This window comes from Marasmius oreades, chromosome 8 (genome assembly GCF_018924745.1).
Source record: "Marasmius oreades isolate 03SP1 chromosome 8, whole genome shotgun sequence".
NCBI classification, from domain to species: Eukaryota; Fungi; Basidiomycota; class Agaricomycetes; order Agaricales; family Marasmiaceae; genus Marasmius; species Marasmius oreades.
In genome coordinates, this window is record NC_057330.1 from 1,627,404 (window position 1) to 1,641,554 (window position 14,151).

Here is a 14,151-nt window from a genome sequence, read left to right on the forward strand (position 1 = left end):
GATATGAGCGGCCCTCAACAAAAACAAAAGCACAATGGCAGAGGGTACTGTGGAGCTTCTGTACAGTGAGAAGATCACAACGATGACCTTTGTTTTCCAGAAAGGAAGTGATGCGACCGAGGTACTTCAACCTCTTCTTCTCGGGAAGAGCAACCCGATGAAGTGGTAGGTCCCAGAGCAAGCCAACGAAGGTGACAATGAAGATAAAATCTTCGTCACCCTTGTCTTTTGGATCGTGCCAAGGAACACAGAGAGATTCGATGTGGCGGAGGAGTTCTGTACGATTGTAGGGATAGGAATATTGGTCATCTGACCAGAGAGCGGTATGGAGAATCGGCGAAGGAAGGAGAAAAGCATTGAGGTCGTCCTCATACTTGAGGACAGGTCCAAGACCTTGTGCATGCCAAATGTCAACAACGGCATTTAATATCATGCCGGAGTTGCTACTGGCACTGACTGCACCAAATGGATGGCAGTGGTCAATGTAAAATTCGCCTGGTCTCCCCTGCACCACAAGGAAAGCCTTGTGATCGGGAAGAACCGGGCATGTATGATGAAATTTGGCGATATCGAGAGTGCATGCTCTCGTGCCTGGAGGAGCAGAAGCAACCTGAGGTAGGTGTAGTATGAGTAGGAGTCCAAGTAGTCTGAGTAGTAAGATTGAGAGTATGAGAAGCCAAGTAAGGCCAGGTTCGATGGGTCAAGAGCAACCACGCTCAAAAGGTCAGATTGACCAGGCTCAATAGGTCAGGAGTGACCGGGGTCAAGAAAGACCAGGTTCGATGGGTCAGGAATGACCGCGTTCGATAGGTCAAGTAAGACCACAAAGGAAAGAAGGGATAGGCAGTAACGAGAAAGTATTTGAAAAAGACAGCTCACCAATTCGGCCATCTTTGAAGCAGTATCAAAACGAGTGGGGAAGAGCTCCTTCTCAATGAATGAGTTGACAGAGACTTGGTCCCTGGTGGACTTTGAGAGGTTACGACAAACCCGATACTTGGGAGGGAGGTTTGGTCCTTGGTCTTGCGTTGCCACGATAAAAGGCGATGAGATGAAGTGACCCCGGACTATAGTCCTCATAAGGTCCTCTGAGAAAGGGCCACTGAAGCGACCGGAGGCGAGTTCTTGAGTTATGTAATCGTCGATAACTTGGGGGTACTGAGCAACTGTGGAATGGTTGGCCATGACAATGGTCTGTTCTATACATGGCATATTGCCAAGTGGGAACCCATGGCGAAGATTGTGAACGAGGATTGGGTACGACGATTGTAAATTGAACTTGGTAAGAAGAGTGGTGAAAGCGGAAGCATCATATGGGGTGATGACGGACTCGAAGATCTCATTGTGAATGGAAAGAGAATTGGGAAAACGAGGACGGTATTGGATGGCGGACGAAAAATCAGTGTAGGGAAGGGGCGAAGAACGAGCAAGTATATGGAAAGCCTCAGGCGACAGTCTTTCTGTCACGACATTTCCAACTGAAGGCACGGTGATCTGACTGGCCACAAAAGGAGCAGACGTGCAGTTTAGAGCAGGTCTTTCCCCCATTAAAACCAGAGGCGTAGATGTTGTGGGAGATACAGATGGGTTTGTTCGTGGTCGGATGTATGATTTCCCCACCACGGAAACCTGCCCATGGTTTTTCGCCACTACCGTCGACGTGGTCCCCAAGTTTATGTGGCTCGGCACATAAGAGGCAGCTAGGGGCCGAGCTCTTTCTGTTTTCCCTACTGCCCTTCTGAAAGGGAGTGAAAGAACGGTCTGGGCGAGAGAGCTCTGACCGCTTTTTCCCTCCAGATGGAGAGGACGCCGCCTTGAGCTCTTCTCTGAGCTTCGTAATCTGCTCACGAGTGGAGTCCTCCGACTTTTTGATCTTTTCGTTCGCGAAGTCTTCGGATTTCTTCGCCTGTTGACAGCCCTCATAACGCTTCGCATATCGGTCCCAGTCGAAGGCTTTCTTGTGTGCGAAAAATTCGTCACGGAGTTTATGTTCAACTGGTTTCCACCACCTGTAGAGAGCGTTCCGATCGAGCTGGGAGAGAAAAAACTCGAAGTGAGCATGGAAGTGACTGCTGAAGAAGAGTACTTCTTCCTCGTCAGCTGAAGAAGGATTGTCCTTCTTGTATTTCTCGTCGACGTCCTGAAGAAATAGCGTGAAATTCAACGCGCATTCTCTGAACATCTCGAGGTCTTCCATGCCGTCCATACCAGACGGGTCGTCAAGTATGACGTGCAGATCCGTGCAGATCTTCGAGATGTTGAGGACAGTGACCTTTGCAGGTTTGGAAACTGAGTTGGTAGAGATGGTAGTGGGAACGACAGTCTTCGTGTCAAGAGCGAGAAGATTCTTGTGTATATATCTGATGTGTTTTGTTTGAAAAAGGCCTAGAGGGAGTGGAGCGTGAGCGAAAGCTGCATGAAGAGCTTCGGGAAATACGAGGGGAGGTTCCTTTCCAGGAACATGAGAAATGAGCGCAAACGGCTGTGCATATATCTGCCTAGCGGGTGTTGCACTACCAGATGCACTGCCCGCAGCAGGCTGAGGTTCTTGATTCGACCTTATAATCCAATCCAACACGTTTTGCGGAAGATAATTTTTGACCTGATCGAAAAAAGGTTTGTTCCTCTTCAGAGTAATGTACTCCTCGTTGTCCAGGGTGATGAAAGAGGCCGTCTCGCAGTCGGGAGCGGGATTTTTTTCTGGATCTTGTAAGTGTTGGATCCTTTTTTGCCTGATGTCCGCATTTTTCTTGGAAATGGACGCGTTGAAAATGATACGTTCGGTGAGAGAGAGCTTCTTGAGTTCTTGAACAACGACGTCGTTTGTGTGAGTAACCGGCTTTCTACCGGGAAAATTCTGGGAGTCTGAACGCGTAAGGAAATGCATGGTTTGCAAAAGAAAACGAGAAGAAGAGCGAGAGAGAGATGTTTGATGATGCTGCAAGCGGCGAGATGGACGCGTGAGGAGAAGTGAGTGCGAGCGCGTCCATCTGCCGCGTCATCTCATCCTCTGATAATCTCTCACGAGCTCGAGCTTATCGCGGATGATACCGTGGTTACAAATTTTCATGTTGTTAGCGGGGCGGGCCGAGGCATCATACATCAAAAGTCGAGACCAGTTGAACTATATGGTTGAATTCACAAGTTGAATGAGTATGTCCGTTTCTCATCTACAAGTTACGCTTCGAGTCGATCCTCAGAATACAGGAATCTGGCGCTCAACAAGAATTTCTCCTACTCGATCTGTCGTCGGACAGCGTCATATAAGGCGTTCTTATGGCGCACAGATCCCTGAAGTCAATTTGTGGAACCGGAGCGGTGAGGATGTGGACAAACGTTACATCCCGCGAGGGATGAGCAGAAATACAAATGCGGGGTAGGTACTAACAGAGTCCCCGCGCCATAGTGACACCGGGAGAGGGCTATAGGTCCGCGCCTGTGAGAGGAAACAGGCATGTCCCGAAGTTGGAGACCTCGTGTCTTATGATAGCTAATTCCTTTCGTCTTGTCCCGGAGGAATGACGACTACAAGGAGCTTTCTGATGCCCATGACCTCGTGAATATGTGAGCCTAAGTAAAGGGATTTCGAGAGATTTTAAGCCACTACTATATCATGACCCTGAGGCCGTCGCCAGATCGGACGTGGGACTTGCAAGGGCGGGTGCAAGGCAGAGCAATCTCGGCCAAACGAAAGACGGTGGGGTATCGATTGGATTTCTATTGGCCTGTTTGAGACACTGTATAGCTCAATGGCATGGTGTCTAGCAGCGTAGTCCAGCCATGCGGATCATTGAGCTCCTGCGCAACTGTTTTCATCGTAGGCGAATCGAATCCTGATTGATGATTGGGCATCGAAATAGACACGGACTCCCCAATAGCGGGAGAATCAATGTTCAGGAAGAATAGAACTCTGACCTGGCAAGCTCCCAGATAGAAGGAATTCTAGTATATGATCCGAAGTTGAGAACACATAAAACCCGAGTGCCACTCGGTTATCACAGCAAGGAAAGCCACGCCCAAATCCTTTCTCACGCTATTCCACTCGTAATCGACGTTCACAAGCGTTCTACTCCCACTTTTCAACATCTACACGACATATCACAATGGGAAAGGCGTACATGCCTACAACCACAACCACGTCTCGTTGCGTTCAAGAACACTCAACAGTCAACATCGACTCTTTACCCCCGGAACTTCTCATCCATATATTTGGTTTTACCGCGGCTATCGATCTCCTTTCCCCACTCAACATAGCCCTTGTTTGTCGCAAATGGAATGACGTTATCACAACGAGCCCCTCCGTCTACCAGTACATCCATCTATCAGACTCGCTGCCATTCAACAAAACGACTTTGACCGAAACAGAAATCTCAACACAACGAGCCAAATTTTGGAAGAGAAATCTCACGCTTGCAAAATTGTGGGTTGAGAGGGCAAATCCTCTTCCTTTCGACGTGGACATTAGGATTGGACCACAAGTGAAGGAGGAGAAGGATCGCGTAGATCTTGTCAGGGATGATTCGAATTTGCTCGGCATGCTCTCCCCCTTCTACGAGAATATGGAACGATGGAGGTTGTTGGTTGTCAACGATGGAGAGAGACCGGCTGAGAGCTTCAAGTTCAACCAACTCCTCACCACTCGTTCCAAAAGGATGTCGACACTCTGCTCTCTGAATATTTCAATATGCGATTTGAGTAATGAAGATTCGTTACTCCATGTTCCCAAAGGACTGTTTATCCCTTCTACCTCCGTTCTCACACTCCCTCCCAGTCTTCTTGGCCACGACCAAGTATTTCCCTCGCCCCTTACCCCTTTCATATCACAAATAAACAGGAAGCAAGACCGAGAAAAAGATGGGCGACTCACCGCAAACTTTGTTCTTCCCACCTTACCCTTTCTCCCCACCGCGTCGGAATACCATATCACTCATCCCGTACAGCCTTCCGGCCTACCCTCAATCACGTCGTTGACATTAACAGAATACTCTGTCACTCGTCATCTCAACCCTTATGTCCTCCTCTCCTTCCTCAATACGACACCCAACCTTCAGAAGTTAACCTTTGTTGGTTGGAGCCACGCTGACAGACATCCACCGGCCTCCCGTTTGCCTGTTGCTAGGCTGCCTATGTTGAACACCTTGCAGCTTCGTTCAACATGTTTAGCACGGAGCATCCTCTCTTGTCTCTACGTTCCACGGCTACAGTACTTGGAATTAGCACATTTGAATCTGGACTTTGAGTTGCCGCTGCCTGGTGTAGAGGACATAGCTAGTGGCCTAGTTGAGGAGGTTTACGAGGATGGCGATTCAGATGATGAAGCCAACGACTTTTCACAGAGCCCATGGAGTGATCGGTCAACTGGAATGGGGTTGAGAGCACTGATGAAGAGGTACGAATTGGTTTTCATTATGCTGGTCTGAGTTTGACTGAGTTGCTTCCTGAAACCAGGTCCAATCCTCCTTTAAAAGTTCTCTATATGGACTTCACTGACATGCGTACCAAAGACTTTGTCTGGCTCTTCCCAAAGCTTCAGGAATTGGAAGAATTTGTCATTGTCGCTTCGGACATGTCGGATACTGTTATGAAGCTACTCGAGCCTTGCCACGAGAAAGCCGGGCCAGCCTCATCTTTTATGGATTCGAACAATGGTCGTGATAACGAAGCGGGTCGGGCAGACCCGCAAAGTTCCACGATAATGACAAGCAGACTGATGCTACCAAGGTTGAAGAAGTTGGAGTTATACAATTGCAATAGGTTGTCGGGAGGGACTATGGTGGATGTGCTCCTCAAGCGAGTCAGGTATACCGACCGTCTTAGTCGAATCACCCTTCCGATAACACCCCCTGCTTCACCTGCTTCGTCGTCCTTGGAGACCTCATTTATCGTTGAGAATGCTTATGAGTCCTTGGCCCCTCTCTCACCAGCGGTTGCGAATGTAGCACAGGTTTACACTCTGGAAAGCCTGGCGATCGTGGGGTGCGACGGGTTTTGGCATAGGCATTCGCAATTACTGTCAAACGAACTCGGGAATGAGGAAAGAAATATGAGGCTTGAAGCTTAGTTAGGGTGTGAATATGGGACATCAAAAGCCGACGAATATCTTCGAAATCCTGGTAGTTGCATCTACTTCTCTAGGCGTATCTTTTTTCTTCTTATCGCTATTCGCAGGAATGAAATCAAATTACTTATATAATCTTGTTTAATCAGAAGGGTGTCATCAATACACATATGCATTCAGCACCACAGTAAATTCAGTGTCAATGCCACCGGGAAGAAGCTCTCTGCTTTGCATTAAGCCCCGGTGCAACGTATCCTACCAACACTCAGCGCTTCATTCTCGATTGTCCACAGCTCGACTCAAGGGCGACTCACCTGATGGTTCAGCATCGTTCATGGACAATATGAGCTCTCCTACTCTGACGACTACGCATACCGATCCTCAAACTCCCGTGGCATTTTCATTTTTGGAGTCTGCTTTGACCACGGACTAAACGAGAAATGTCCCACCATCTCCACTGTGTCAAACAATGGACTTAGCAGGGAAAGGCCACTACGTATGGAGATTGACCAACGTTATTGTTCGCCTTTTTGGATGGCTTTCGAGATATTTAAACAGGAATATCTACCGGTCCTACCAGCGTCGATCACCCACCCAGCCACAAGTTACATATTCTGACAGGTTCGATCACTTGCGACTACAGCTAAACAACCCAGTTTCAGATATGGTTACCAGCTTCATTCGCCCCCACATTCTTTGTCAACCCTTTAAATACCGAATCTTCCGTCCCTCTCATACCCGAGGTATGCTACGCTGGGCAGAGCACGTCCACAGGCCTTTGGTGAGGGGGCCTAATAATCTCGGCATCCGTGCCTCCCCCACCCACAGTCCTTCATCTGGGAAAGCAAGACTTTCTAACCTACCTCGCCGAAAGCGCGTTCGCGCTCAACATGGGGGCAAGACGTTCATGAAGCCGAAAGTCAGAATCCAGGTTTCCGTCACCGTCGAGGACAAGTTAACCGCGCCAGTTCAGCTTCCCGAGGCTCCTCAACTTCCCCTTCGAGTACTGACGATATCTATAACCGACCTCTACCAGGCAACTCGTCACATCATCGGTCACAGTTCTTGGGAAACCATCGCCGTCGAAGACAAGGCCTTCCTCGAGAAATTGCGTCGGGCTTTCATGAGACATGACTTCATCGCTGGAGTGAAAGGAATCAAGAAAAAACTTGATAGCGTCGACGTTGAGAAGAATAGACGTGATGCAGAAGAACACGAAGTTATTGCTCAACAACTCATAGCTGAAGAGAAGAAACGGGCTGAGCTGGCCGTGGCTAAGGCGAAATGGCAAACGCAGCAAATCAAGAGGCAGTGGGGCAAATGGGTCAGAGCGGCTTTGTGCGGACAGAAACATCCAATGAAACCCCCTCTGGCCTACCGTGCACGATGGGCCTGGTATGATGAGAAGTGGGATGATATAGAGAAAGGTCGGGTTCAATATCCGATTGCGTTTGAGGAGATTCCTTGGCCTAGCATGACTCCGAATCAATTAGAGTTGACGGACTTCGAGGCTTTTGCGCTCTCCCCTGCTCGACCAGGCTACGAGACGTTGTACTGGTCTGAGCGGCTAGACCGTGAACGCAAGCGGTGGAATGTTGACAACATCACACGGTTCTTCCTTCCTTTACTCGCTGCACATCTCCGCGAAGGTGTTGCTGGGTGTGCCGAAACTATTGTTGGACACTGTGACACACTCTTGTACAAGTATACGGAGTGCGATTACTAGGTACTAGAGGCTCAATAACTCTCATTTTACCACTTCTTCTTTTTTCTAACTCTATGGTATTATGGTGTATGATTTATGCAATCGCGATATCGGCTTTCAAACATATGGTTATTACGGAAGGAGATGCATTCGCAGACATCTTTATTACCATCAACCATCATCTATTCATTCCGACGTTTGGCCCAAGTTTTGCGCTTGGAATGTCAAACTTGGTCACTTCATCTTTCCTGAAACGGATACAATCAATTTATCCACCTCAGTCGTCGAACAAAGGTATGAATGATGCATATGGCAGGTTGCCTGGTTAAGTTTTGAATCTCATGTTTTCAATCACCAGTTTGGAGAAATCCGTGGTATATTGTCGCCAGTGTGGCATATAACGCAAGCAACGAACCTCACGCTATTCCTCATATTTTCCGGCATGCACTGCAGTCAACCTCGACTCACGACGAACGGCTACTCCTCGCTCGCAAAACACGCGATGCGTTGTTCAAATCGGGACTGAACAGTGGATATGCAAAAGTATGTGATTCATTCTCAAAAAGGGCTAGTCTAGATACCAAGATGACGAAAGACTATCAACAGCCTGGTAGCGTTAGATGAAGTGATGCCTCCGGAATTGAAGGACAAGGAACCTCTGAGGTACGTCAATGATAATCACGGTCTGGAGGGTTCTGATCTCACCGACAGAAATCGGAAAACTTACCTGCCAGAGCATGAAGCGGCAGGTCAGAAATTCTTTAGAGATCTCTACGGTGATACAGCAGGTTCCGTGCAGAAATTGCTCGATGTTGTGTACCCGGAAATGGGTTGGTCGTTTTCTTCAACTCTTTTCCGAGTATCACACTCTCATGCAACAAACCGTAGGCTGGTTTTCGACCACCATAGGGTACGGGCTTGTATATGGTTACAACGAAGTCCTTACTCCACTCGAGACATCATACATGCTTGTGGGCACCCTCATTGCGAGCGACACGCCGAGGCAAATCAACTGGCATCTGAAGGGAGCCCGCCGGCTCGGGGCTACCCGTGAGGAGGTGAAAGCTGTGCGGCAGATCGCTATGGAAGTCGCTTCTGCATGTGGAGTCAAGTGGAAGGATGGTGTGCCAGAGTTGTTGGACGAGGGAGAAGACTGACATCGTTTATACCCCCCTAATAGATTTTTCTAAAGAATACATAAAGACTTGGAAGAGGACCGCTATTATATACAATGACTAAGCAGCCACAACTGTGCAGTATCACGGAATTCTCCGAGGCCGAAATGTAAGCCGAAAGTCAGACACCACACACCCAAAAAGTCTCCCCGTCGTTCCTCAAGTTCCACAAGACCTCGTCCCTCCGATCTCCACAACGCAATATGCCGGGTGTAAGAGACGTTGCGTGAGGCTTTGGCGTTATATTTTGCCTACATGAGTTTCTAATCAGCACTCACTCACAGCGCAGACGCATTCATTACTGCATACGCTTCCCACTTGAAACGATCAGGAAAACTCGAAGTCCCAACATGGGTGGATATTGTCAAAACTGGTCACTATAAAGAACTGGCTCCTTATGACCAAGATTGGTACTATGTTCGTGCTGGTACGCGTGCACGGTCGATAATAACATGAACTTTTTCAATAACCCTATCCATGTGAACAGCCGCGGTCGCCCGCCACATATACCTTCGCAAAGATGTTGGTATCGGTGCCCTCGCAAAACTCCACGGTGGCCGTAACAGGAGAGGAAACCGACCCTCGCACCACGCACCCTGCTCTACCGGTGTTCAGCGCAGGATTTGCCAATCCCTCGAAAAAATCGGTGTCCTGGAACAGACTGATAATGGTGGACGCAGAATAAGCCAAGATGGTCAACGAGATCTCGACCGGATCGCTACAGCAGTAGTCGAAGCTGCCAAGGAGGATGAGGATGAGGATGAAGAGGAGCAGGAGCAGGAGCACGAACAGGAGGAAGATGAAGAGTAAATCTACTCGTTCTTCGTATCATTTTACCTGTGGCGGGCCGCGATGAGAGGTTGGGTTGATTCAGGATCCTTATGGTGTTGGGCTGTTCTACTCTTCGAGGGGCGCGAATCTTCTATCGACCTACCTATAATGCAATCCTGGTCTATCTCTAAAATTGCTCTTCCGAGTGTTATGCCTCATGCCGAACCAATATTTTATTCTATCCAATGCTTGTGCCTATGATGGTAAGCACTGAGGATACAAAGTGACTACCAGGTCAACACCTCCCCTAAATTCTCGTTTCTCCTGACTTCCTGACCTGTATACGTTCGAGAACATGCTTTGATGTTCCACTTTCCTCGGTGATATTACACTTGACTGAGTTTTTGTTCATTTACATGGCGATCTTGCCGAACCTTGAGGTGGTACAATGAATAAGGACGAGCAGAACTGTTTTTACGTTGCTGATTGTGGTGTAAGCCTTTTTCAATGATTCTGTAAGGCTTTCAGACAAATTCATGCCTTCCGACTTCCATGTCAAGCCTACCTCCCACGTTCACTAGCCTCTATCGCTTATTCCTCAGGACAGCTTCAGCATCAGTCCTCCATCATAAACTCGCAACCAGGAATCTTCGGCAACTTTGGCGACCCGCTTTTGCTGATGCTGTCCATACTTTACGGAAACTCGAGAAAGCTGGTATCGAAGGAAATGTTCCCGAATGCAGAGAACTCCAAGAGTGGTTAGGGGGGTGGGAGAAGAGAAGTAAGTAATCGTATTGCGTGTCGTTGGTCCCTGCTCACCAATGAACGTAGTGGATAGTACATTGTCTCTACTCTATAATTCTGCCGCATCGCGTGGTCTCCCTCATCAACTCACGCGGAATCTCTCATTTATAGTCTTAAGTGAACATCAAAGGCTTAGGCGTCAGGCTTCGCAACTCCCCGTCTGGAACCCTCGATTACCCTACGATTCGCGAGAATACCAGGTGAGAAAGAGCACAGCCAAGGAAAACGCAAAGCAGCGGTGGAAAGAATTCAGCGACGACGCATGGAAGTCGCTGGGAGAGGTGGTTAGAATGGCGGAGGGGAGAGATAATATTTCGTTGGGGAGGATAATGATCAAAGGGAGAATCATCCGCCGAGAACGCTCGTGAAAAGTGGCGCATCGTGGTGCATTATCGGGGCCATAAAGATGTTGCCTCTGCTTTATACGTACCTTCGTCACTTCAGGACCGTGAAGAATCCGACGCAACATCGAAGCTGTTTAACGTGCTCAGTGTTGCACTGAGCCTTGTCAGACCATGGGTCGGGGGTCGGGAAGATATCTGAAAATGCCTTGAGCTGGAGGGGCCAGAGCCAAAAAGTCATGTATAAGAGTTTTGTACGAGCTATGGCTATAGTAACTCACTGAGACAGTATCTGAGTCTCTGTGGGGTCATCGTCGTTGTAAGCCTTCAGTCAGTCCGCTTTCCAACCACCTCACCCACCCCACTCACTTTTTGGCAAGTTCCTCTGCTGCAAAAAGATTTTCCTTTTTGAGGGTACGGTACATGCCGTCATCGGCCCTTAAATATATGGCACCTGACCCCCAAAAAATCAGCCGACCCCTGGCTCACCCTTCCGCTCGGTTGGACACCGTTAACATCTCGCTTTGTTCGAGTGCATGTCGATCTATCATGGACACACATGGTCACTGTTCATTCTTCTTTCTTCCTCTACGGAACGATGTTTACGACAGAACGACTAAGCCTGCGTGCCGTCCGCGAATCCGATTACGATAACCTCGTCCGAGTGTGGAACACGGAGTCTGTTTCTCGACTTGCAGGTGCTAACTACTACGTGGTGCCTCACGGTCCAAAGCTCAAACAGACCCTCGACGATATCGTGAATAAGAGCACATTTTTTGCGATAATCGAGACCAACGACAAAGGGGAGGTACCAGCATTTGTGGGCATCGTCAGGATGGACATAGCTTGTCCAAAAAATCGCGATGCAGAGTATGGAATTTCATTGATGCCAGAATTCTGGGGTCGAGGTTATGGAAAGGAGGTGACGAGGTTTATGGTTAACTATGCATTTGATGAGATGGCGGCACATCGAGTCTCTTTGTGGGTTTTCAGTCATAACACTGTCGCCCTTGCGTTGTATAAAAAAATGTGAGTTGCAAGTTTCGTTCATCAGGTGCCACCTCAGGTCAAAGCTAATGATCACTGCTCTACTAGAGGATTCATTGAGGAAGGCAGAAGAAGGAAATCGATCTGGGTGGGTGGTAAATGGGAAGATTTTATAATGATGGGAATTCTTGAGGACGAATGGAAAACTCTAGAAAACTAGTCAACGGTTGACAGGTTCGAGGTGTACGATGACGATCAATCGGAAATAGACTATATATCCTTCCCCAGATACACGATATGAAGAGTCAAGAGTTTATTATGACTTGGTGAACGCCGTCGGATGCATTCTACAGCCTATACGCTGCACGAGGCAGGTCGCCCAGCACTTGTGCATGCAGAATTGAAGGCCGCCTCGGAAAGAGAGGTAGAATTGAAGTACAGATGCACCCATTGCACAGTAGCTATGGCATCCGAAGTCGGAGGACCTTGGGACCAGCCACTTGGATAGCAATTAGACTTAGTTCTTCACTTTGTTTTCAAAAACTAGGGGCCGGACTCACGGATCGCCATTACTCCAGACGTTTAGGATGAGCCTGGAAGGCGTAGTTGGGACATTAACAGTGAGCTGCTTAGTGGACTTTTTGGAGTACTCAGTAACGCAAACTTGTAATGAGTGAAGCGAAAGAACTCACCGTTAAGCCCGATCCGTCGTATAAATATGTAGTTCTTGACGGAAGCCAGTCGATTCGGTGGTTGCCAAAGGTTCTGTTTCGATCGATTAATATCGACGGGGTAAGCTATATGTAACAGAGATATCCATACGTGAAATCGGCGCCAGGTATCGTGACGTCCTGCGATCAAGTTCATTGCACATGAGTTGGCTTTACGGACGGAAAGACAGGTTGGACTCGACTAACCAAAGTGGCGCCAGGATCTTGGCCGGGGTGATTGGTGTAATGAACACGCTGATAGTAGTTAGGTTCCGCCGAAAGGAATTCAATGTCTTGTTCTTGAGAATTGCTGAAGTATGTGAAGAATCCTTTATTCCAGTCAATTCCCCTTCAACGCGACAAGTGTCTAAGTGAAGAACTTACCGAAGACTGCGCCCGGCACAGACGGGACTTGTGCGCGAATTCTGAAAGTGCCATATAAAATGTCGGATCTCTGTTCAGTGTCGGAGAAGTCAGCCACGATGTTCCTGATACACTTGCCCAGCAAAAAACAATTGACGCGCCTGTGTAGCGATCTCAGCAGATTGGACGAATCCATTATTGTCGTACTACAATTTAAACACGAAGGTCAGATAATACATCAGCCCCTTGGTTCAAGTTTTAAGGAAAGCAGCGGAGTAGCTCACCGCTGAAGCTTTCAATCCCAAAGCATCGTTGTATTGCATCACATTCGCACTAAGATATTGGATACTTGCCGTTGCAGGCGCTGTCTGGGGGTTGTTATAAGAGGAGATCATCCAATTAGCTTGGACTGCAGAGAGTGCTCCCTCTGGCTGCGTGAAGGTGGAGATGATAGCCTCACGCTAAATGCCGATGTAAGCGAGTGATCCATTGTGCTTCTCCGGCTATAGTTCATGGACATACCCATACATTTCCGTTCGAGTCTTTGTAGCCACACTGGCAGTTCTGAGCGACAGTGAGGGCAGGCACGAGCGCAAGAGCACCGAGGAGTAGAGTGGTGCAGGCCATCAGTTGCAAGCGAAGTCGAATACGGACAATCTTGTGCGTGTTTATATACCAGAGGAACAGCATGCCAAGCGCAAGGGACCATTAGAACCCATGCGAGAAACCTCCATGTAGCTTAGAGCACCCGGTCTTTGAGGGCATTGGGCAATAATGGCCACCTCTGATTGTCTGTGAACCTGTTTCTGGATGAGTGGTCAGGAAATAATTCAAACAAGCGGCTACTTTTACTTCACTTCTGTCTTGAACACCGTGAGACCCGTGAACGTGTTTCAAGTTCATGGTCAATTCATACAGCCCACATCGTGTTTCTGAACAGTTGCGCCCGATCGCACATTCAGACAAATAATAATAAGGAGCGGTAAACTAGTCTCAATCGTCAGACGTTGGTCAATCGCACAACTGAAGTGGAAACCACAAATATGGCGCCATCTAAACCAGAGAAACATCGCAGTTTGAATCAGGGTTCACGACCCCGTGTGTGATACGGTGCAAGGACGACGGAGACGACGAATGATAGCTAGAATCGTAGGTCCTCGACTACGCCTGAGCTTGTAGACTAAAACAGAGAATTCACGGTTGAGTAATCCCAATCCAGAAAGCAATAACAATATTC

General features: G+C 48.3%; 7 protein-coding genes across 7 annotated transcripts; 6 read left to right on the forward strand and 1 right to left on the reverse strand.

The window, feature by feature from the left end:
• Positions 1 to 4,103: 4,103 nt before the first annotated feature.
• E1B28_012459 (uncharacterized protein) lies at positions 4,104 to 6,061 on the forward strand (the record flags this gene model as incomplete). Its single annotated transcript, XM_043157574.1, has 2 exons — positions 4,104 to 5,389; positions 5,449 to 6,061. 2 exons carry the CDS (start codon positions 4,104 to 4,106, stop codon positions 6,059 to 6,061), a joined length of 1,899 nt encoding a protein of 632 aa, XP_043004941.1.
• A 742-nt stretch (positions 6,062 to 6,803) lies between these two features.
• Positions 6,804 to 7,784, forward strand: E1B28_012460 (uncharacterized protein; the record flags this gene model as incomplete). Its single annotated transcript, XM_043157575.1, has 1 exon — positions 6,804 to 7,784. One exon carries the CDS (start codon positions 6,804 to 6,806, stop codon positions 7,782 to 7,784), a length of 981 nt encoding a protein of 326 aa, XP_043004942.1.
• A 53-nt stretch (positions 7,785 to 7,837) lies between these two features.
• Positions 7,838 to 8,920, forward strand: E1B28_012461 (uncharacterized protein; the record flags this gene model as incomplete). The annotated part of the gene is made up of 5 exons (XM_043157576.1): positions 7,838 to 8,057; positions 8,122 to 8,306; positions 8,359 to 8,426; positions 8,475 to 8,593; positions 8,652 to 8,920. The coding sequence occupies 5 exons, from the start codon at positions 7,838 to 7,840 to the stop codon at positions 8,918 to 8,920; spliced, it is 861 nt and encodes a 286-aa protein (XP_043004943.1).
• A 161-nt stretch (positions 8,921 to 9,081) lies between these two features.
• E1B28_012462 (uncharacterized protein) lies at positions 9,082 to 9,748 on the forward strand (the record flags this gene model as incomplete). The annotated part of the gene is made up of 3 exons (XM_043157577.1): positions 9,082 to 9,164; positions 9,223 to 9,365; positions 9,426 to 9,748. Exons 1-3 carry the CDS (start codon positions 9,142 to 9,144, stop codon positions 9,746 to 9,748), a joined length of 489 nt encoding a protein of 162 aa, XP_043004944.1. The 5' UTR covers positions 9,082 to 9,141.
• Positions 9,749 to 10,261: 513 nt separating this feature from the next.
• On the forward strand, positions 10,262 to 10,881 carry E1B28_012463 (uncharacterized protein; the record flags this gene model as incomplete). Its single annotated transcript, XM_043157578.1, has 2 exons — positions 10,262 to 10,490; positions 10,541 to 10,881. The coding sequence occupies 2 exons, from the start codon at positions 10,262 to 10,264 to the stop codon at positions 10,879 to 10,881; spliced, it is 570 nt and encodes a 189-aa protein (XP_043004945.1).
• A 532-nt stretch (positions 10,882 to 11,413) lies between these two features.
• E1B28_012464 (uncharacterized protein) lies at positions 11,414 to 12,061 on the forward strand (the record flags this gene model as incomplete). Its single annotated transcript, XM_043157579.1, has 2 exons — positions 11,414 to 11,883; positions 11,950 to 12,061. 2 exons carry the CDS (start codon positions 11,414 to 11,416, stop codon positions 12,059 to 12,061), a joined length of 582 nt encoding a protein of 193 aa, XP_043004946.1.
• A 134-nt stretch (positions 12,062 to 12,195) lies between these two features.
• Positions 12,196 to 13,604, reverse strand: E1B28_012465 (uncharacterized protein; the record flags this gene model as incomplete). Its single annotated transcript, XM_043157580.1, has 9 exons — positions 12,196 to 12,340; positions 12,402 to 12,478; positions 12,534 to 12,606; positions 12,664 to 12,692; positions 12,759 to 12,880; positions 12,936 to 13,005; positions 13,076 to 13,120; positions 13,199 to 13,375; positions 13,437 to 13,604. 9 exons carry the CDS (start codon positions 13,602 to 13,604, stop codon positions 12,196 to 12,198), a joined length of 906 nt encoding a protein of 301 aa, XP_043004947.1.
• Positions 13,605 to 14,151: the final 547 nt, after the last annotated feature.